The sequence below is a fragment of the Equus przewalskii genome, chromosome 20 (assembly GCF_037783145.1).
Source record: "Equus przewalskii isolate Varuska chromosome 20, EquPr2, whole genome shotgun sequence".
NCBI lineage: Eukaryota > Metazoa > Chordata > Mammalia > Perissodactyla > Equidae > Equus > Equus przewalskii.
The window spans coordinates 57,532,013-57,555,648 of record NC_091850.1 but is presented as its reverse complement, the minus strand read 5'-3'; the positions used below and the strand labels follow the sequence as shown (position 1 = coordinate 57,555,648).

Genomic DNA, 23,636 nt, shown 5'->3' with positions numbered 1-23,636 from the left:
ACCAGGTCTCTTTCCGTTGTCCAGCCAATGTCAACACCAACGGCAGCAGCTTTTGCGGACAAGATGCGCTTGCTGAGCTGCTGTGCCTTGAGGCTAAAGGATGGCTGCCCAGCACAGGAGACCCACCTGACCAGGTGCCCAGGCAGGTGCTGGAAGTCAACCAGGAGCTGCTGCAGTCCGGGGTTGTCTCCCTCCCAGGTGAGCATGGCTGTCTGACTCCGTTCACGCTGCTATAACAAAATACCACAGACTAGGTAGCTTATGAGCAACAGAAACTTATTTCCCACAGTTCTGGAGGCTGGACCTCCGGAGTCAAGGTGCCAGCAAGGTTGGGTTCTGGTGAGGGCTGACTTCCCAGTTCAGAGTTGGCGCCTTCTCACTGTGTTCTTACATGGTGGAAAGGGCAAGGTTGCCCTGTGGGGTCTCTTTTATAAAGGCACTAATCTCATTCATGAAGGCTCCACCCTCATGACCTAAACACCTCCCAAGGGCCCCACCTCCAAATACCATCAAATCAGGCATTAGGATTTCAACATATGATTTTGAGGGGAACACAAACATTCAAACCATATCAATGGCTGTCACCTGCCAGGTGAACACCAGGCTCTCCTCTCCTTGCAAATCTCACATCTAAGCCAACAGTTTGCAGACCCCAGTTTGGTATTTCTCAAGCTTGAAACCACACAAGCCCCCTTTCATGATGCCCTCTGTTCAGGGACCCGAGACCGCCAGGGAAGAGCAGCGGTGCAGGTCTGCACGAGGGGCCCACTCTGGTCCAGCAAACATGCCTCAAGTGCCGAGCTGACCCGCCTGCTGAAGTACCTCCATGGCATCCCCAGGTGAGACTGAACCAGGTTCCCATCTTTCAGACCCCTTTGGGGAGACACCTGGGTGAGCGTGTGTCCTCACCTCCCAGCTGTAACCTGGGAGGCTTCTGGTGGCGTGGGCGGCCTTCTCCTGCCTGCCCCTCAGGCTCCTGCTCTCTGGCCCCTCGCTGCTGCCAGCCCCATGTGACACCTCTCCCCTCTTTCCCAGGTCCTCAGCTGCCCCCACACACTGCTCCCCCCACTCACCCTGGCCTCTCCCTTCTGAATCGAGGCTCTGCCACACACTCTAGCCCTGAATTCTGCACTGCTCTACCTTGTTCAGAACTTGCTGTAAGCATGTTTATCGACGTGTTTTATACTCCACCTTTTCCTAAAAAAGATTTGAAGTGGCCTTGGATAAAGACATGAACTGACATAAATGGAACATTTAGAACAAATGGGTGAAGAAATCACACAAATGAGTGGTATATGATACCAGGAAGCAGGAAAGACCAACTCGTGCTAACTGAGCCATATGTTCGGCTGGGCAGTGCTACATGCCAGCTCCTCAAGAGAGACACAACCTTCCTCCTCTGAAACTCTAGGTGGACCACGCTGCCCAGACGCTGCATCAGGGCAACAGTGTGGGCAGGTCTGATCAGGAAACAGACGTGACCGGGTAACCTCCAGGGCTGTGGTTCTGGGTGTCTCCATGGACCAAGGACAGAGACGAGAGCTAGAGTCAAGGACAGTTAAAGTGCATTATTTAGGGCCCCTCAGTCCCATCAGATGCAGACACGCTTTGGATGGCCCTCATGGCTGCCAGACCAAGAGTCCCCCGCGGTGCTAGGTGGAGGTAGCCCCCAGGGGAGGCAACGTCACCCAATGGACAAGCTCGGTCCTGAGGTCAGACTGCCCTGGTTTGAAGTCCAGCTCTGCCCTTACTGCCTGGGGAAGATGGTGTACCTCAATGTACACCAGAGTGAAACAAGATGGTAACAGCTGTCTCAAAGTTGTGTTAGAGGGAGTAGAAATCATCTACAAAAATTCCCCAGACTGAAGAGGGAGCATCGTCTTCCACGATATATCACCTGCTGTGATCTCACTCAACAACAGTCACACGGTACACATCCTGGGATGTGAGCTCATGTGAGAACATGTCATGTGATAGTCCACACGTGAGCTCTCGTTGGAACATGTTACATGGTACCATCACATGATGTGAGAACATGTTATGTGGTGCATCATCACATGTGATCTCATGTTCCTTCTATTGCCATTTCTTCTGAAGCAGCATACGTAGAGCCAGTGCAGGAACATTTAAGCAGAAAGAGATTGCAGTGTTCTCCCAGTGCTTCTTCCCCAGAGCGAGGCTCCCAGTCCTCTGCGGGGCACTAGTCTTACTGCCTTTGGGTGAGCCTGGGATTTCAAACTTATCCTTCAGCATGGATTTCAAAATATAATGAAACTACTCTGAGAAAAAGTAGAGATTCATCCTCATATTAGTCTAAATCTGGTGAGCCTCAGGCAAACACCATCAAAGCCCTAGGATAATGACATTTTCTGTTTAGCAAAAGCTTTCTTTTATGGGAGGCTCCAGAATTAACCTGGGCAGTAATGGAAAGCGACGCTGATGGACAAGGGTGAGAGCCTTGTGCCCTTTTGGCGTGTGCACCCTCCCACATACTCAGCCTCTTTCAGCTGGCGAGCTGCGTGCCATGTTCTCTGTTTGCAATGAAATGCCTGAGAGGAGAGGGGTCAGGTGACTTGTGGGGTCAGCAGGGCCAGGACTTGAGTCTGGATCTTCAGCCCTCTGCTTGTTGAGCTCTGCCACAGCCAATTCAGACAGCCCAACTCTCCTCACCAGAGAAGGCAACTTCACCAGCTCACGAAGCTCTGGGAGAAGGCCTCTGCTGAGAAAATGTTCCTACAGCACTTAGGGACACGCACTCTGGAGCCTCATGGGTTGGCTGATTATTTCCTCACCAGCGCTGCAATCTTCTTAGCATCTGATAGATTATTGCACCTTACTTAGCACTTACATTGTATTAGATATTATAAATAATCTAGAGATGATTTAAAGTGTACAGGAGGATGTGCACAGGTTATATGCAAATACTATGCCATTTTCAGTAAGGGACTTGAGCATCTGCTGATCTTGGTATGCACGATGTCCTGGCACCAATCCCCCCTATAGGGAGAGATGACTGTAAATTCCATGTTTGCTCGTAGGCTCTGCTCTCAACGAGCTGCTGGGCTCAAAACTCAGAAACCAGGATGTCATCCAGTTTTACATTCATATTCTGCTCAAGGCTTGGAAATTCCTTTGAGATTTTAGTCTTTCTTAATTGTATGCAATTTTATACAACAGTAGATTCAGAAATTGCCCAGCTGGAAGTTTTTTAAGAAAATAGATAGTTGGCTACTTTCCAGAAGGACTTGGAAGTTCTGTTCAAAGATGGGACTGAGTGTTGGTGACCCCTAAGATTTCTTCAGAGTCCTGTGATTTTGCTAAAAGAAGGTTTTTATCTGAACTTCCTGGTTGGTTGTAATCCGACTGGACAAGGAGATGGCATCTGTTTATATTTCAGAAACCCATTTCTCCAAAGTTGGTGGTTTGCTCTAGGAGCCTCCAATCAGTAACATTGGTCAGCAGCCACATAAATAGCAACTTGTAAAAACAGGAGAGGAAAACAGCTTTTCTTTGTTTTTACCTCCAAAACCAAACTAAAATGTCATCATTGATGAAATTATTTTGAAAAATGTAACCAGAAGTTTTGATCAAATTCCTAGAAATCCTTTCATCCGCTTCAGCAGCTTGTTGGAAACAACTGTGCAATCACCTTAAGGAGCTGCGGATCTGCAGGGCGCACCCGCACCGGTGCTCCGTCCAACGCCGCAGATTCCGGGGCCCACGCTCCTCGAGCCAGAGCGTTTTGGAACTTCTTTTCGGGTCTCTGGTGACCTTGTGGGAAGCCTTGAAGAGCCTCAGAGGCCAAAAGGGAGCCCGCAGCTCCAGGCTGCACCGACGAAAGCCCCGCTGGAGGCCCCGCCTGTCTTCCCTCGCGTGGAGGCAGCCCCACCTCCCACCCCCCGCGCCCCGGCCGTCCTCAGGTCGTGCTGCGGCCCCACGAGGGAGCCGGGAGCGCTGCCAGGCGACCGCGGCAAGCTGTCCTGGCTCCTCACCCCACCCCCACCCCGCCTCCCTCGTTGTCCCTTCCCCCTCTCCCTTCCTTCCCACGTCGCCGCTGTAACTTCCACCTGCAGCCCCTGGGTGGTGCTGGGGGCCGAGGGGGAGCCTTGCCGGTCCTCACCCTCGCTCCCCAGGCCCCCTGCGCCCTTGCCGACCTGCTCATTAGCCCTCAATCAGTCAGCAAACGTGTTCATTAGCTGCCCCGGAGAGGGCTGTGATGAGCAGCATTTGACATGTGTTTTCGCTGGAAGCCTGGAAATCCAGCGACTCGCCTCAGGACCCAGCATGACACCGGCCCGGCCAGCAGGGCCCTGGAGATGCACGGGACCCCTGTCACGGCGGCAAGGGGCTCAGGGGAGGCTGTCGTCGGTGGCGGCCCTAGGAGGTGCAGCTTCCAGAGAGGGTGCAGCTTCGAGGGGTGTTGAAGCTTCAGGGCGGGGGTGCAGCTTCGAAGCGGGGTGCAGCTTCGAGGGGGCTGCAGCTCTGAGGGGGAGTGCAGCTTCGAGGGGGGTGCAGCTCTGAGGGGGAGTGCAGCTTCCAGGGGGTTACAGCTTCGAGGGGAGTGCAGCTTCCAGGCGGGGTGCAGCTTCCAGAGAGGATGCAGCTTCGAGGGGGGTTGCAGCTTCAGGGCGGGGGTGCAGCTTCGAAGGGGAGTCCAGCTTCCGGGGGGTGCAGCTCTGGGGGGGGGGTGCAGCTTCGAGGGGGGTGCAGCCTCGATGGTGGGAACGCGGCGGAACTCGGGCTGGCGCCGGGAGGCAGAGCCGCGTGCACCGCGGAGGGCGGGCTGGCGCGGGGACCGGGGTCCCGCCGTCCCTCGCTGCGCTTGGGCTCCTCGGCGCTTCCCGACGCCGCTCGGGTCCGGCCTCAGACGGAGAGGGTGGGCCCTCCGTCAGGGTCCACACTTCCCGCCGCAGCCCAGGCCGCCCGCCGTCCCGAGCTCGGCGCGGGACGGACAGAACCGCCCAGACCGCGGGCCCCGCCGCGACCGGCTGCAGCGCTTCCCGGTTCGGACGCCCCTAAATCGTGCGCTCGCAACCGCGGGGAGACCGAGTCTGGCGGGCCCTCCACCCACAGCCCCGCAGCCGGGAGGGGCGCCGTGACGCCTGTTTTCTGCTCTCAAGTGAGTCTTCGGGGGAAGCTCGCGGCGCGTTCAGGGGGGAACCGGCTCCGCTCCGCCTGCGGCGGGACTTGCGATCCGAGGACGCGGAGCGAAAACCAGCTGGAATTCGAGGCTCATGTTCCCGTTTTCAGATTCAGTTCTGAGAATATACAAAAGTAGTTGTTTTTTTCAGAGAGGGCAAAAAAACACAAGCCTTTTTCATAACTACTTATACTTCAAATTTATTAAATTATTGAAGTTCAGATGCCATGAAGAGCTTTCCATTTTGAAAAGGAAATAGTGATATTTTCCTTTGGTTGAAGAAAATCCTAAGAATTTGCTCATCCCTGCCCTACCCACGACACGTAACTATTATATACTAATGTGGGTAATTGCCCTGAGTATTCTCTTCTCTCACCTATCTGAGAATATTAATTTTCTTTGCAATAGTAACAAATCCTAGCAGTAAAAATTCACTCAAATAGGAATATATTGAGAAATATAAAACACTTTACAAACCTGTTTGTTGTTTTAATGCATGATAGCTCAAAATTTCAGCTAAAATGAGTGAGAGAAAGAGAATACATCTCTAAAATGGGAAAGCAAGATGGTTTTTTTCTGTGGCTTATTTGTTCAATAAATATTTATAGAATGTCATCCACAAGAAGCCACTTAACAAAAATATAAGTATATAAGATGAATTTAATACAATTAAGAGGTCTCAGTTCTGAGGCCCATCCAGTAAGTGCATTTCAAAATAGAGAATTAGAAAAATTCTAAAATCTGTTTATCACTACAAGAAACTGTTAAAAAGTAAAGCTTTAGGGAATATGAATGAAAAAGCACTATGTAAATAAAAGCATTTTAATTGCTGAATGATCTGGCCTCAGTATAGTCTAGCAAACAGGAACCAAGGAGATTTGATTAAAGTCATTAACACGTCAAAAATAAGATTTTTCCAACCACTAGGGTTGGAACTATTGGACATCTATATGCAAAAGAAAAGAAAAAAAAAGAAATCCTCCACACATACCTCATACTATATACAAAAATTAACTAAAAGTGGCTCATAAACCTACGTATAAAGCCTAAAACCACAGAGCCACCAGAAGAAGACGTAGAAAATCTGCATGACTTTGGTTTAGGCAAAGATTTAACTATGACACCAATAGCATAATCCGTAAAAGAAAAAATGATGTATAGGACTTCATCAAAATAAAAAAGTTCTCTTTGAAAGATACTGTTACTAAAATGAAAATACAAGCCATGGACTATGAGAAAATGTTTGTAAAACACGTGTCTGATGAAGGACTCATATCCAGAATATATAAAGTCTCAAAACTCAAGAAAGCAAACAACCCAATAAAATATGGGCAAAAGATTTGAACACACTTCACCAAACAAAATATATGAATGACAAATAAGCACATAAAGATATATTTAACGTCATTAGTCAAAGGAGAGATGCAACTTAAAACCAAAATGAGATAACGCTCACCGAACAACAAAACTTGACAATAACAAGTGCTTGGTATTGCTAGTGCAGATGCAAAATGGCATAGCCACTCTGGAAAACTGGCTGTTTCTTCAGAAGTTAAACATACGTTTGTCATAGGACCCAGCAATCCCACTGCTAGATATTTACCTAGAAGAAATGAAAACTTATGTTCACACAGTGTTTGTAGTGGCTTCATTTGTGATTGCCAAAAAGTGGAAACAACCCAAATGTCCTTCAACTGGTGAACAGGTGAACAGACCGTGGCACCTGCACACAGTGGAATACTACCCAGCAATGAAAAGGAAGGAACTACAGATAGTCACAGCAACCTTCAGATGAACCACACGGAGTGAAAGAAGCCAGTGCTGAGTCCATTTATATGACATCTGGAAAAGGCAAATTTATTGAGACAGAACGCAGATCAGTGGTTGCCAGGGCCTGGGGGCCCTGACTACAAAGGGGATGAGGGAATTTGGAGGATGCTAAGCTCTTCTATGTCTTGGTTGTGGTGATAGTTACATGACTATAAGTTATGTCGAAACTTAGGGAACCATACACTAAAAAGGGTGAATTCTATTGTGTGTAAATTATAACCAATAAACCTGATTACATTTAAAATTCATAAGGGCAAATAATTTACATTCAGAGCAAAGGCAACTGCATTTTATCCATTCTAGGTACTTTGGGAAAATATCAAAGTAGAAGTAGCGTCAGTCAAAATTGGACAATTCTATTAACTCAATGAAGTTAAAAATTAGAAAGCTAATCAATATTTCTTTCTTTCTTTTTTCAGAACACATCTCCTCCCATGATTCATAGTGTTATGCTGTTGGTGGAGAAAGAATCAGCATTTAGGCCTGACAAGGATGCAAAAGTCCAGGTAGTGGTTTCAGACCCTTGGCATTAGATGTGACTGAATGATGCACAAAATTAAATACTAAGGCACCTAGAGGAGATGAAATGTAGGAAAGAATTTGTGTAAGTCCTGGTTGCATCTGTATAGGGCCTGGAACCCTGTGTCCTGTCCCTCAGTTCTTGCAGGAGCCTACAGAGCACAGCGGCAGAAAACGTTTTAAAATCTGATCTCTCTTCTCCACCACATTTGTTTTCTTTCCTTCTCTTTCTTCCTGCCTCTTTCTCTTTTATCTGAAAGCATCTTTACTTTGCCTTCATTCTTGAAGGATATTTTCATTAGATATAGAATTCTGACTTTACAGCAGTTTTCTTGTTTGTTTGCTTTTCCAGCTCTTTAAAGATGTTCTGTTGTCTTCTGGCCTCCATGGTTCCTGAAAAAAAGTTCATAGAAAAAGTTCAAATAAGTGTTCATTATAGGAAATGCGCCATTTTCCTCTAACTACTTCCAAGATTTTCGTTCTTTTTAGCAAACTGACTATAATGTCACTATATTTATCCTGTTAGGTTTGGATGAACTTCTTGGACTTTTAAATTTATATCTAGGAAGTTTTCAGTCATTATTTCTCAAAATGTTTTTTCTGTCTCATTCTCTCCTTTCTAGGACTTCAATTACACCTACTGACATTGTCCCATAGGTTTTTGAGAATCTATTAATATATCTATTATTTTTTCTCTCTCTTCACATCAGATTGTTTCTGTTGATCTGTTTTCAAGATCACTAACTCCATACTCTGTCATCTCCATTCAGCTATTCAACGCATCCAGTGAACTTTCTAGTTCAGATATTGTATTATTCAACTGTAAAATTTCCAGTGAGTTTTAAAATGTATTTTCTATTATCTCTTCTGAGAATTCCTATCCTCTCATTAATTGCAGGCATTTTTCCTTTACGTCACTGAGCATAGTTATAATAGCTGCTTTAAAGTCTTTGTCTAATAATTACAACATCTGGGTCTTCTCTGGGTTGACCTCTGTTGATTGTCTTTTCCCTTGAAAATGAGTCACATTTTCCTGATTCTTTATGTGTCAAGCAATTTGGGGTTGTATCCTGGACACTGCAAATGTTCTGTTATAGAGACTGGATTCTGTTACAAACCTCCACAAAGTACTGTTCTAACATGCTTTTAGCTTGGTTAGACTCAAAGTGAAAACTATACACTGTGTAGGTTTGGCTCAGTCCTTTTTGCCTTCAGCTGTGGAGTCTTCCCCGTGCATGCATGGTTTAGGGTCAGCTAGAGTCCTGGGCAGAGCTTACACATGACTGGAACTCCTTTCCACAGCCTTCTCCCTTGTGGGGATTGATCCTCACTTTCCACCCTGCCTCCATCCTCTGATTCTTCAGGTCAGAAAGAGGCCTGTTTTCTGTCAGAGCTGCAGCCGCTCCAGTCTCCCATTTGGGCAGCCTGCCTTCAGGCCAAAGCCACGTAAACGGCAGCTCCCCCTCTCTGGTCCCTTCATCCAGGGTCTGCGTTCCATCCACAGTAAGCTGGGCGTGGTTCACTCCCCAGAGCTCTCAGATGGCATCCTTCTGCTCTGTCCTGACAGCGGCCCACTGCCTCCCCCGGAGCAGTGCATCCTGGCTCATTCTCCCTCCTCTTCCTCTTCCTGCTCTTTTCTTCTCCCCTGGTCATCTTGCCCTTTCTTCTTTGCCAGTTTTTCCACTTTTTGTCTTTCCCTCGTTGGGCCTTCCCTACCTTTCTCTTTGCTCTCTCTCCTTTCACTTCTTCTCACTGTCATTCCTGTCTCCAACCACAGTCGGTCCATTAGCACCACCAGCAAGGCAGGACAGCAGAATCCTAAGCTGCCTCACGATCCCCCCACCCCACAGTAGCAGTTACCCCAGCAATGAGCCGTCACAGTGGTTTCCCCTGAGGGACGCGCCTGTGGCCGTAACCATGAACGCCTCTCCTTGGCAGTGTGAGCTGGTCGGCTCCCTGAAGGCCCTGCACAAGCTCATTGACAGCGCCCAGCTGGCCATAGACCTTGGAGGCTCTTTTCCCTACAACCACAGTGACTGGATCTGCTTCCGCAGGGTAAGGGCAGCTCGAGGTGCTGTGGGGGCTTCTCCTCTTTGGGAGGTTTCACTCAAATCTGAGAAGGACATCGCCACCCACCTCATGCCTGTCCTAGTGCCCTCCACAGTCTGTTTCTGGACAGCACACTGTAGCAGCCTGAGGGTGCTGCTGGAACCCAGCGCTGAGAGGGGAAGGCACTGCTCCAGGTGCTCCTGTGGACACCCAGCAGTCACTGAGCGACACCACGAAAGGCTTTACAACCTGAGGTGGTCTCGCCGCGGGAACTCACAGCTGCTTACTCAGCCTCTGACAGAACATGTCTTTATCGTCTCCTCCCTCACAAACCACGACAAAAGCTGGAGCCCTTCACCACGAACTGTGAGGAAGCCATTGTTTTCCTACAAAGTTCAGTCTGCTCCCTAAACACCCACAGGACCCCCAGCACAGCACAGGTAGCTTCCCATGTTTTCCCCGTTATTTTATTTGACAGATAGGTGGGAACGTAGAGGTTTGGCCAAAACTTGAAAATAAATGTTTGGTTTCACCATCATCTGTAGCAGAGATTTTCAAACCCCTTTGGGTTTATAAATCCTTTTTGATTAACAAAAGACTTTCAAAAGACCACTTGCTTCCCCTCGTGACCAAAAGAATCCCACCCTGCCCAGAAGAGAAGCACTTGCTGATACGCCAACAACGCAGAACAGTAATTCAGAGTGAGTAATTCAGACGACGCAGAAATGGACTGGCCAGAGGGACCTCCAGCCTGGAGACCCAGGGCCTGGACGCGCCTCCTGGGTGCCCGGGGTGTGTAGGCAGGATCCACGGTCCCTGTGTGAAACCAGTTCTCCTGCTGCTGAGTTTTAAGCTTCCCTCTTTTTTCCCTGCCTACGGGTCTCAACCTCAGACTTCCCTTCCCTTGGGTGAGGGCACCTGGAACTCTGCTACCTTTCTGCGAGGACCGGGTGTCAAGTGGGGATGCAGCCATCCTGCCACGCGTTTAGCTTAATTGATGAAAGCAGGAATGTGGGTCACACCTAACATTCCCACCTAGTGTTAGACTTGGGAGGACCTGCCCTGGAGGAGGGGGTTCTATACACATTCCTCCCACACATGCAGGAGGTCATGGAGTCGATCAGCAAGCACAAGGCAACGATGAAGCATGTCCTGGAAGATGCCCTGCTGGTTGCTCTCCGGCTGGAAGGTGGCACGGTGCTGGCGCGGCTGAGGAGGGAGGAGCCTGGCGCCAGTGAAGACTGTCAGTAAGTGTTGCGCTGGGACAGTGCTGGGCCACAGCCCATCCCAGAGGTGACACACAGTGCTCTGCCCCATCAGGGGAGGCCCCTCTCTGTCACATGCAGGGTCTCCAAGGACCCCAAACGTCCATTCCTTCTGACGGCTGCTTCCACTGGACCAGAGCTCATCTGCATTTGTTTACTCAGAGGAAGAACTAGCAGATTCCTTGGAGAGCTGAGTGGAAGACATGACCTGTCACAGCAGGAGCCAGCAGTCAAGGTCCTGCCCAAAGCCTTCTTCATCTATTCTGTCCTGGGGCGCAACATCCACCCACTCGCACTTCCCTGCCCCTCCAAGGCCCTGCGCCACTTGCTGCGGGTGTCTTCATGCTCCTGCTCTGGCTGTGGGCCTCCTCGGGCTTCCATTCTATCAGACGTGAGGTTGTACAAAGGGTGCAGTTGTGCTTTTAACCAGGTCGTCACCAACACGCATTGCTCAGGAGACCGTCTGTGAACAAGCTGGTGATCAGGACGCCACCCCTGACTGCTGCCTTCTCTTTCCAGAGACACCATCGAGGCCACCTCCAGGCTGTACCACCAAGTGGATGAAGAGGTCCACAGGCTCGTCCTTGCGTCCAACCAGTGTCTGCAGGAGCTGGAGAGTCTACGGGAATGGAGGATGCTCCAGAAGGGAGCTGAGCAGGTCAGTGCTCCAGGAGGGAGGTGATGGGTCAGTGCTCCAGGAGGGAGCTGAGCAGGTCAGTGCTCCAGGAGGGAGCTGAGCAGGTTAGTGCTCCAGGAGGGAGGTGACAGGTCAGTGCTCCAGAAGGGAGCTGAGCAGGTCATTGCTCCAGGAGGGAGCTGAGCAGGTTAGTGCTCCAGGAGGGAGCTGAGCAGGTCAGTGCTCCAGGAGGGAGCTGAGCAGGTACATTGCTCCAGGAGGGAGCTGAGCAGGTTAGTGCTCCAGGAGGGAGGTGACAGGTCAGTGCTCTAGGAGGGAGGTGATGGGTCAGTGCTCCAGGAGGGAGCTGAGCAGGTCATTGCTGCAGGAGGGAGGTGAGCAGGTCATTGCTGCAGGAGGGAGGTGACGGGTCAGTGCTCCAGGAGGGAGGTGATGGGTCAGTGCTCCAGGAGGGAGGTAACCGGTCAGTGCTCCATGAGGGAGCTGAGCAGGTTAGTGCTCCAGGAGGGAGGTGATGGGTCAGTGCTCCAAGAGGGAGGTGACAGGTCAGTGCTCCAGGAGGGAGGTGATGGGTCAGTGCTCCAAGAGGGAGGTGACAGGTCAGTGCTCCAGCGAGTAGAGCCAAAAGAGAAAAATATTTTGAATCTCTGCCACCTGAAATAACCAAGTGTTAATACTCAATATAAAAGAATCCAGACTTTAGTCCATATATATATGTGTACAAATTCTTTTCAAAAGCTTGTACATACTTTTAGTAAAACTGTTGTCATTTGATAAACCAGTTTCCATGTAAATCAATGTGAAGACAGTAGCCCGCTGTGTAAGGGGAAGAGAAGAGGAGCTGGCGGATGTCTCTGGGTCCTCGTCCGTCCTCTGCATTCCTTGAGTTGTCAGGTGACCTTCATGGTGGTCAGGGCAGCAAGATCACCACTGCCAGGGCATCTGCAGGCGGGGTGGGGTCTGGATGCTCTGCATCTTCCCCTCCCTCGTCTCCCACAACCAACCCCAGGTCCCAGCCATGGGCCAGTGGGGGACCTGTCGGTGGGAGGTGATGACTGGCTGATCCAGGCTGCAGGGCAGGGGAGCCGGAGCCCCGAGCACCTCCAGGGAAAGTACCCACAAGAGCCCAAGCCAGCTCACACCGTCCCTGGTGGTGGCTGCCCTGGCACGGCTCGGACAGCCCAACCTGGGGGGGCTGGCCTGCCTGGGGGCAGCTCTGTCCTGTGGGATGTCCTGTGGGGTCTTCTCCTCCTCCATCTTGTGGGGCCTCCTCTCTGTCCTGTGGGGTCTTCTCCTCCTCTATCCTGTGGGGTCTCTTGTCTGTCCTCTGGGGTGCACTGCATCCTGTCAGGTCTCCTCTATCCTGTGGGGTCTCCTCTCTGTCTTCTGGGGTCTCCTATTTCACATACCCCAAGTCTTCCCCTTTCTTCATTTTTCCCTTGTTTTGAGCAGATGACCCTCAGGATGTTCCAGAGAAAGGGATGGTGGGATGGAGATTCTGAGACCGTGCGTATCTGACAGTGTTGTTTTCCACCTTTGCCTTTCGCGGTGGTTAGTTTCCATCCTGAAGTTTGGAGGCACAGTCTCATGGCCTTAGCTTCACATGCTGTAGTCCAGAAGGCCTGTCCACTCTGCCCTTGACCGTGGCCTGTGCCCAGCTTCCCTTGGATGCTTGGACACCTTCTAGTCTCCCCAGCTGCCCACCCTGGGAGCGGAGGGCTGCAGGCTCCTCTCTGACCCGTGTTGCTCTGCTCTGGGTCTCTCGGTCTTCTTCAATGAGCTCTCCTGTTTCCTAGGATTCCACACTTCCCTCTGGTTCAGTAGTTTCTTTCCTGTTCTGTTGTCCCCGTCGTTGACTTTTTGCTCTACTTTCACTGCTATTTTCTCGACTTTATCTTCTAACCCATTTGAATGTTTTGCTTGTGCTGTAAATTTTTAATTTCCAGGGAGTTTTGTGTGTTTTCGGAGTGTGCCTTCCTTACGGCAGCCTGCCTTCTCCTGGCTGGGATACTGATTGATGTCTGCACAGCCTCTGCCCCCTCCTGGGGGTTTCTGCAGGTTTCATCTGGCTTCTGTTTTGCATGCCAGAGGCTTTCCTGGAGATCCTGAGGTCAGAGTGGGGACGGGGCTGAGTGGAGGCTGGCAAGGGGAGTGCCCTGTCAGGGGGTTGGCTTATCAGGTCCTCCAGAGATGACACCTCTGATCCACCTGGAGGAGAAACTCAGCATCTGCTGGCCCCTGCCTAACTCAGCCCACCCCCAGAGAGCACCCCCAGGCCCCCACCTCTCCACAGCCCCCCTGTCTCCTTCACCCGTCTTCAGCTTCGCCATCTGCTCAGGACTCCCAGAGGCCCTCCCGCTGCCCCTCCCTCTCAGCCTCCCTGCTGTCCCCATTCCTGATACCTTGGGACAGTTTACAAGAACTTCAGGAGGGAGCAAAATTAGATATGTGTTACTCTGCCATCTTCACCCAAAACTAAATACATTTTAACCTAAAAATGGGATCATTCTATATGTATAGTGTGTTGTGTTTTTTTACCTAAGAAATACACACGCACTGTGGAAGAATTAGAAAAGAAACAGGTTTTTATAGAAGTGAGGGCATGCTGCACACGGCTGCCTGTGTCGGCTTTGTCTGGGGGGCGCTGTGAGCCAGCCCCACATGCTGGCCCCTCGTTGTCCCTGCCCCACTGTCTGCACATCACCACACTGTAGTTGTTCACTCTGGACAAATGCCCAGGCTGCGGATGGAGCACACTCTCTGAGGTTTTACGCATTTGCAAACAGGCGGCCCCACCAGATGCTGGGCCAGCCTTTGAGACCCCGCCTCCTCTTGCCTCTGGTGTCTAACACCCTGACCTTGAAAGTAAAGGTCCCATGCGCACAAGGGTTTTCATGCCACAGTTAAACTTGTTCGTTCTACACTTATTGGCTCTTTTTATTTATACTCTAGTAAATAGCTTGTTCATGCACATGGCCAGTTTCTCAACGGTTTGTGACAGTCTCACCATCTTATCCTACTGACCCTTGAGTGTGTTGCAGAAATTCCCCCAGTTTATTTGTCCTTTAACTTTGCTCCTGATTTAAACTGCCTTTTCCACTTTAAGGTTACAGAACGACTTTTATGGTTTGAATTTCTCCATTTAAATCTTCAGACCAACTAGAATGTATTTCTTATGAGGTTGGAGGCGTCTGTCAGCTGCTGCTTCCTCCTGGCCTTGGTGGTTCTGAGACCACAGTGCTTGCTTGTAAAAATGTTGATTTGCTGTTTTTCTCCCTGACTCTGTCCACAGAGGTGTATACTCTGGTCTCTCTCCTCTGCCCTTACACCTGGGATCACTCAATGCCAGTCTTGTGGTCGTAGATCCAGACCCCTTGCTCTGTTTTTAATGACACACCTCTTCCTGGAAACTTGACAACCAGGCATCCTGGCATTGCTGTTTGATGAGAACGAAAGGTTTTCCTCTGTCATGTTCACTATGAATCCAGCAATATTGCCACAGGCTTTGTGTCTGAAATGAGAACCTTGTCACACTGTGTGGGTGCCATCAGCCCCTCTGTCTCTCCCGGGCAGCCCCCAAGTTTTCCAACACCACCAGCCTGAGGAATGTTTCTGGAGTATGTCTAGCACAGTAACAAGTTTCCAAACAATGAAAGTAGTTATAAACTTGAGCCACAGAGATTTCTGGTCATCCCTCCTTAGCCAGAGCACATTCATTCCCATCCACAGATTGGAAAAGGCCTCCCACGATGTATTCAAGGTGTGCACCATTTGCCTTGGGATGAGGCACCAGATGAACCAGCCCCTAAGTGGCACCTGAGCCTCCTTGTCCTCCACATCTTAGAGCCAGACTCCTTAACACATTTAAAAGTAAAACCTTCTTCTCCTACATAGATCAAATTGTGGTTTGAGAAAGAGCGAGAGGAATTCCCAGGCCCTTTGGTGCTGCTCTCTCTTGAGAACTTGAAGCAGCAGCAGGAGTCACAGGCCTTCCGGGAGAGGCTGACGGTGGGTACACACAGAGCACGCACTCGGACCCTGCGGAGCAGAGGCCGCTGGGACTGACCGTTTGTTCCTTGGGCTACAGCAGCAACGTTGTCAGAAAGGACTACAGCTAACGGAAGAGAACAACCCACGAGACACAGAGGACACGGTCCAGGACTTCAAAAGGCGTCTGAGTGCCGCAGCTGGCCGGGCCAAGCGGAGGGAGGGAGAGCTGGCCGGGTGGGCCAGCCTGTCGGAGTTCTATGCGTCGGTAAGAGACCCAGGGGCGTCCCTCAGGGACCCATACATGCTCCTTTCTGCTTTGGACATTCAGTGAGCGCGGCCCCATGCAGGTCTGTGCGGCTGAGCCCTGGGACAGCCCCAGCACTCCCGTCAGAATGTACCCCAGGCTCTCAGCAGACATGTGAGGTATGTATTTATTGTCCCAAACAGATGGGCCTAATGGACCCGTGGACTTTTATGGGTGTTTACCACCTCAGTTATAAGTCCATGTACTTCCACAGAGCCCAGAACAGTCATAGCAGCCCAGTACACACCTGCGAAACTGCCAGCACCCTCGAACTGCCTGGCTGTTAGAGCACCAGGCCAGAGCCCTGGGAGCACAGCCCCTCACGAGGGCTTCCCAGGGCCAGGGCAGGGGAGGGATTCTCTGACTCTCTCACGGCCCCTCGGGCTCCCACGCTGGGCAGAGATGTGGAATGGCTGATTTCACCGTCTCTCCAGCCCTAACATCCCACCGTCCTGGGATACTGCCCCTGGGGTGCCATGGCGGGCTGCGGGGGGATGCAGACCCCATCAGCTCAAACACAAACTCGTCTCATCTGCCCTTTGGGCGAGTCTGGCTGGAGCTGCCCCTGGAGGCAGAGGGGTCTTCCTCACTCTGGCCGCTTGGCTCATGCTGGTCCTCGATTTGGGCAACCTGAACAGCAGAGGAGCATGACCTGAGCTCACTCGAGCCTCCTACTGGCCATGTGGCCTTGTGGGGCCTGCCAAGGCCGTTGCGGCCCTGACAGTTCTGTGGCCCTGACTAGCACTGCCTCTGCCACGCAGGTGCACAGGTGGATGCTGTGGCACAGCGAGCGTCTGGAACCCCTGGGCCCAGAGCTGGCAGCTGAGCGTCTGAAGAGCTGTCCCCAGGAGGCCGTGGGGGTGGCTGTAGAGAGTGTCCCCAGGGCCAGTACAGCCATGCCAGGCGTGGGTGGCCAGGAGGTGCTGGGGCCGTGGCTCCCCTTGGGGCTGTGGTGCCAGCAGATCCAGCTCTACTCACAGGAGGCCCTTCCTGAGGCCACCCTGGGCCCCGGTGCCCCAACTCTGGGCTGGAGCCCCCTGAAGTGCGAGCTTGCCCAGGGGGCCGAGGGAAGGCACCACGAGCTGCCCTGGATCCCCCTCGCTGACTTCAAGGGCCAAGCTGGGGAGCAGGCCCCACTGCTGCCCAGCTTCCCTGGACAGGCTGCTCTGTGTGGGCAGGAGGACAAGCACCTGAGCCCAGGTGTGCCTGCCCCGGACTGCAGGTCCGCCTGCCCCTGCGAGCCCATCCAGACACCCGCTGCCCACCCTAGGAAGCATCCCCTGAAGAAAGTCACGAAGAAAACACAAAGCTTCGAGATTCTGCAGCCTGACAGTGGCCCTAAGGACTCCCGCCGGCCTGGCCACACTGGGGTCGTCATCAAAGGCCTGGAGGTGACCAGCACCATGGTCTTGGATAAGACCCCGCCGAGGCCACCTGGCAGGAGCCCCCTGTTCACTTGGAACCAGAGTCTGTTCTCTCCGTCCAGGATCCAGTCCTCTGAGGAAGACAGGAGTTGGCAAGCAGGAAGGTGACGTGGATGCCCTTCCAGCCTTTGGGTCTAGAGGTCAGTGGGATCTAGAAACCTAAAGCCATTAAATGTGCTTCTACAAAGCAGAAAGTCCACAGACATCCCCCCAGGCCCACCCTGTCCTGTCCTGGCTAAAACGAACTTGGGTTTGATCTTAAACGATATGTTAGTCACGTCCCGTGTCCGTGTTCATAGCGGAGTCGTTGACAATTGCCTCTTTCTTCATGGTGTGTGGTGACCTGGGCCACCTGCTCTGATGGCTAAACCACCGACGCTGGTCATTTGGAACCCATTTACAGAAAGTAACAATAAGCAGATCAAGCCCACAATATGAAGAAATTACCTTAAAAATGGCTTTTCTTAAAACAATAGTTTAAGTGTTGAGGTAAGAAGTGTGTGCCCATTTATTGCCCGTTTTAGTTTGTTAGATATTTAAGATGTTTGTAAAAAGATGCTTTTTATTAATTGTCTGGATAGAAAGTGGGCAAGAACTGTGCTCACCCCGATGACAGATGGTGTCACTCACCTGGCACCTCCACAGCTGGCCTCATGGGCTATGGTCCCTTCTACAGTGAGCAGTGTGGGCTGGAGGTGGCGCATCCTCCTAGTTTTCTTTGTTCCTTGGGTTGGTGGATGGAAACACAGAGAGGGTTTCAAAATACTCTTCTGAAACAGCCTTTAAGTTTCAAAACCTCGGGCAGTTACAATGGAGCTTGTTAAAGGTGGAACTTTAGGTAGAACTGAGGTTTCATTTTCACATGACATGAACAGCTGGGTGTATTTCCCCATGGGCTGGAATCCGTGGGAAGGAGCAGGGAGAAATGCGGGTCTGTGAACCGACTTTCAGCCCCATAAGCTCATTTTGAAGGTTTTGGGGGCCGCAGAATGCAGGGGTGGGGGCTGTCCACTTGTCAAGAGCCACCCCTGATCACTCAGAGCAGATGTCCTGGGTCCAAAGGGAGCAGGTTTGGGAAGCCGTCCTGTCTTTGCCACTGGGGACAGGTAGGCCATGGAGCCACCAACCCAAGGTCTGGTAGTAGAGACCCCACGGCACACCCGGAGAGGGAGCAAGTCCTCCTTAGACACCAGGGTTGGGGAGGGAGCCTTGTACTAACCCCGTCTTCCACAAAGACCCTGACCTTCTGCCAGTTGTCCAGGGAGTCCTTGTCACTTGGCCAGTGGTCATTTCCCTGGAAATTTCTAGCTGTTATGTCCTTGTGAGTCAATTTCCATCTAATTTGGTCCAGATCCCCAGACCACTGTAGTTTTTATTTTATTTGGGGATATTTAGGACACTCGTGTCTGGGCGTTGAGTGGAGTTGTTCTCCACAGCCCGGGGTGCAGGGGCCCTGGGGGACACCCCAGTCAACACTGTACCGAGGGCTCCTGGCTCCTGACCAGCCAGAAGGTGCCATCTCCTCCGAAGCAACAGTGTTTGTGAAACCTTGATGTGGCGTGAGCAGGCACAGGCTCCCAGGCCTGCGGCAGACAATGTGTTCCTCCGTGCTCTGGCCACAGGTGTAGCTCCTGTGACTAGTTGCTTTTAATTTTTTTTCCAATTTTTAAAAAAACAGGTAGGGACAAATAATGGCAGAAGAATCTCCTGACCCCCGTTAGTGTCATCAGGATTGGGGAATTTAAGAAAGTTGCAGGTGGGCTACTGTCAAATAGGGAAGAGAGGTCATGCTCAGTAGAGCGGGCCCAGTTCACCAGCAGACTCTTCTTGTTTCATGCAACAAGTTTCTTTGTCATGTCACCCATCCGCTGTGTTTTTTTTCTGATTCCTGTATGTCAAAGGGGCGACTCCGGTCACGGTGGGAGGAGCACTCGAGGTGTGGAGTGTGATGGAAGTTACTCCTTGCTGGAGAAAGAAACTTAGCTGGGAAGGGTCTGTTTCTTGTGTGTCTCCTGTCAACACAGAAGCACGTTTATTCCTGTGGGTTTTCAGTCTGCTTGCTTCTGTGTGAGGCAGGAACCACGCCAATGAAGTGTTCCGTGGGTCCGGTGCGAGGCTTTGGCCCGTGGCGGCCTGAGGTTCCCCGCTCTGTGACTTCCACAGCCGCCTGCAGCACATAATGGCCGAGATGATTTCCACAGAAAGGGAGTATGTCAGGTCCTTAGCCTACGTCATCGATAACTACTTTCCAGAGATGGAAAGAGTGGACCTGCCCCAGGACCTGCCAGGGAAGCGCGGCGTCATCTTCGGGAACTTGGAGAAGCTCCGTGACTTCCACTGCCAGCACTTCCTCAGGGAGCTGGAGTGCTGCTGGCACTGCCTGTGGGCCATGGGCCGCAGCTTCCTGAGACACGTGAGTCTCTCCGGGCACAGGTCCACACAGCAGACCTCGGTGTGGTGGGCGGGGGTGACATCAGCACAGTGGGCTCAGGGAGGATGGTCCAAGTGCCCACATTTCAGGGGATTCAGGTTGCTGCCGTCCAGGTTTAGGAAATGCATCCCAAACAGGACATTAGGACCCGTCAATAAACAGACGCATGTAGGCCTAATGGTACTGGACATTTTACGCTCAGTGTCACCTGACGACACCCTGTCAAGAGCCACGTGGCACTAAGGGGCTTCACGCACATCATTATACTTAATTCTCTCAGCGATGCCACTCCCTCAACTCAAGGCTAATTGGCCAGAAGCAGCTCCCAGGATGAGTCTGCTTCCTGCACCTGGGAGGCCCGCCTGGCACGGGTCACAGTCCTCTGCCTGCGGCCCACCAGCTCCCCTCCGCAGGACCCAGGACCAGCCTGCGGATTTCGACAGAGGCACCTGGGTGTGTAGACGGACTTGAGGAGGGTAGCCCTCTCCTTGATGAGCCTCTTCCCAGCTGTGAATATGCAACATCCCCCAACCGGGGTCTTTAATAAAAATCTTAATTTGCTCTGAAAAGAAAATTTTCTCAACAAGTAGTTACCAAGCACTGTTCCAGGCTCCGGGGACCCGAGTGGCGTCTGTGCTGTGGGCAGATGAAACATTATTAAGTTAACCATTATCAATTGTCATCATTATTAAGATGAGCATTATTGAATGTACGTTACCACAACAAAAACACCCGTGGGTGAAAGAACTCCCGCAAGTGATGTCTGTTTGGCCATTTCTTAAAATGTGCTTTTTGCCATAAAGAGCAACTTCTGTATTGTTTTATGTTGACACTAACAGTGAGAATTTTAAGCATTTAGACAACTTTGGTTCTTGGTGGTTAAGGAATATTTCTGATGCTCTGCACACCCCTTCCCAGCCCTGCCCCGTGAGTGTTCCCTCCTCTCTCCTCCCCAGACTCAGTGCTTTAAAGACTGTTCTAGAACTCTGGCACTGACTCCCAGGAGCGCCCGCCATGTTTGGGAAGCTGAGAGAGTCTCCCTTCTCCCTTCTCCCGATGCAGTGAGGACTGGCCTGCAGGACCAGGCAGCGGTGCAGGCTGACAGGAGCCCTGACTCAGGCGCTCTCCCTCCACAGGAAGAACAGTTCGGCATGTACGCACTCTATAGCAAGAACAAGCCCCGGTCGGATGCCCTGCTCTGCAGCCACGGCAATAGCTTCTTCAAGGTCACTGCCCTGCCCTGCGAGCTGCGCTAGCCTACCCCCACCCTGGCTGACCCTCCCGCCCACCCTTGAAGGACAAGCAGTGGGCACTGGGCGACAGGATGGACCTGGCTTCCTACCTGCTGAAGCCTGTGCAGCAGCTGGGCAAGTACGCGCTGCTGCTGCAGGACCTGGCCCGGAAGGCCAGCCGCTGCCCCACCCATGAGCAGGAGCTGGGTGAGCTGCGCACCGCCGTGGACGTGGTCCGCTTCCAGCTGCGCCACGGCAACGACCTGCTGGCCGTGGATGCTGTCCGGGGCTGAGACGTAAGTGCTCCGAGGCCCTGACAGCCATTCCAGGGAAAAGACATGGCCTGGGGTCAGTGACACAACCAGGCTTCAGAAGGGTCCCCACTCGGAGGGGAGGGTAAGGGAGCTCCTGAGGGAGGGCTCGATGTCCAGCTTCCAGGCGATTAGGGTGTGAAAAGCAGTCTCTAAATGCTAAACGTCTGCTTATTGGGCTATTTTAAAACAACTGGATGCATGAAACTTTGAGCTTTGGGCCTGGGCTGCTAATTCACCAGCCGACGTCAGCTCATCATGCGTGGCTGGTCTCCACTCTCTGGGGGAGCCAAGGCCCAGCATCCATGATGCCCCTACCCACAGGCAGCCTGGCTGGACCAGCACAGGTGGGAAGAGGAGATCTCCCTCTCAGGCAGGAACCCTTGTCTCTGATGGTCCCAAGGGGCAGCTGTGGAATTCCCCGGTGCAAGATGAAACCGCAGGCACCTTGCCAAGAGCAGCCCTCAGGGTTTCACAGGCAATAAACCAAGCAGGGACCCCTCTGACCACCCAGGCTTCAGTGTCCCTGTGATCTGGGGATCACAAGCCACTGCCCCACATGAATCATCCTCCCACTGACCTGCCTGTCACGGAGTGCACGCTGCGTGACCCTGGACACCCTGCAGGGTGAACTGGCCAGTACATGGTGCTCGGCTCAGGTGCTGCCGTGGGAATGGGCCGACAGGCGAGGCGGGCCAACTTTGCAGTGGTTGGCTCCCCATCACTCCACCCTGCATTTTCACTCACATGGGCTTGAAAGTGGGGCCCCGACATCAGCTGGAGAAGGCAGGCCCGTGGCAGGCAGCAGTCTCTCGTGTCTGTGATGCTGTGGCCACGGCCAGAGTTGGAGTTGGGCACAGAGGTCTCCTTGGTCACTTCTGTGGCCGTGGACAGCCATGGAGGGCTCAGGCCACCCCGGCGTCTTTACCCCCAGGACCCACAGGCCCTCTCAAGCCCTCTTGGGTGAGCTCAGCCAAGCGATTTGGGATGGCTGGGATCAGACCAGCTGCCCTCAGGCGTCACCCGGGGCAGGGCCTGCAGGGGACGGAAAGTTGTGGGAGGACTTGCCAGTGGTGTCTATCATTTGATACATCCCACAAAGAGAGCAGAGCCTGGCCAGGGCATGTTGGCCACACCTTCCCGTAGCATTGGCCCAGACCACAGCTCAGAGGGTTCCTCTGGGTCCAGGGGCAGCTCAGGTGTGGACTTCATAATGTGACAATGAATGAGACTAGCACCACATCAATAAGGGGGCACCCTCAAAGTGAGCAAAGGGGCTTTCAAGTGGAAAGCCTTGTAACATGGAAAGAGGGCTTTCCCTGTAACCCCACGCAGGTGGGCACCTGGACAAGAGGAACGCCCACCCTAGGATTCTGCACCCATCACAGCGGGTGGGTCTTTGCCCCACTCATCCAAGCAATTCTTGGACCCCAGCTGGGTGCACAGTTTACCCAGTTCTGACACCATCTACCTGGAGATGGCATCAGATCCCATAGGTTGAGGGCTCAGTCCTATGAGCCTGCCCCACCCCCACGCTTCAGATGCCAGTCACAAGTCAGTGTTGTCACCTGTCTTCTGACTGTCCGGCTATAGATGGGAGGTTCCCACAACCTTTTCCTTGGGCTCAGTTACTTTGCTAGAGCAGCTCAGAGAAACATTTTGCTCGCTGGACCATTGCTTTATTATGGAAGGACATAAGTCAGGAAGGGCCAGATGAAGAGGCACAGGGGCAAGGAGAGGAGAAGGACATGGAGCCCCTGTGCTCTCTGAGCCAGCACTCTCCCCGGATCTCCGTGTGCTCCCCAACCTGGGAGCTCTCCAAACCCCGTCCTTAATGGGGTTTTTATGGCAGCTTCATTAGGTGTGATGATTAAATCATTGGCCACTGGCAACTGAGCTGAGTCTGCAGCCCCTCCCTCCCTGAGGTCGAGGGGCCCTGAGGGAGGTGTGCTGCATCCACAGGTGGACCTGAAGGAGCAGGGGCAGCTGCAGTGTCAGGATGAGTTTATCGTCTGCTGTGGAAGGAAGAAGTGCCTGCGGCACATGTTCCTTTTTGACGAGCTCATCCTGTTTAGCAAGACCAAGAAGGTGGACGGAGGCCATGACGTCTACATGTACAAACAGTCCTTCAAGGTAACACATCCGGCCCAGTCCACAGGGATCCGCAGGGACCTCTCCATCTGTGTTGTTTCCTGTGGCTCTTTGGGGGAACTTTGGAAACCTCAGATCCAAGGCTGCGAGGAGCCCTTTGTCCTTTCCTCCTCTGAGAGCCACTTCGGTGGCTGGAAAACAAATGTCTCCTCTGTCAGTGACTTCATTTCAGATTTCAGTAAAGGTGAACATGGGAGGAGGCCTTCCCCGGGCTGGTCTTGGGGGCAGCCCACCTCTCCCTCCCTGACAGAGGCTCTGAGGGTGTGGCTCCTGGGAGGAGCCCACACCCATGACGCTTACCTGACAGGGCTGAGGAACACATCAGGGGGTCCCGTGACCCCATCCAGTGTGTG

General features: G+C 52.3%; 1 protein-coding gene across 1 annotated transcript in view; it reads left to right on the top strand.

Annotated features, from left to right (window-relative positions):
• PLEKHG4B (pleckstrin homology and RhoGEF domain containing G4B) overlaps positions 1-23,636 on the top strand; it is a gene marked incomplete at its 5' end in the record, with an annotated part of 50,688 nt that overhangs the window by 18,857 nt on the left and 8,195 nt on the right. Inside the window, 16 exon segments of the mRNA XM_070587334.1 lie at positions 25-198; positions 716-839; positions 3,921-4,384; positions 4,893-5,119; positions 7,390-7,476; positions 9,428-9,544; positions 9,883-9,978; positions 10,643-10,785; positions 11,323-11,461; positions 15,531-15,760; positions 16,402-17,262; positions 18,225-18,227; positions 19,322-19,571; positions 20,726-20,815; positions 20,887-21,117; positions 23,095-23,265. Of these exon segments, the coding sequence (XP_070443435.1) occupies positions 25-198; positions 716-839; positions 3,921-4,384; positions 4,893-5,119; positions 7,390-7,476; positions 9,428-9,544; positions 9,883-9,978; positions 10,643-10,785; positions 11,323-11,461; positions 15,531-15,760; positions 16,402-17,262; positions 18,225-18,227; positions 19,322-19,571; positions 20,726-20,815; positions 20,887-21,117; positions 23,095-23,265 (3,407 nt within the window).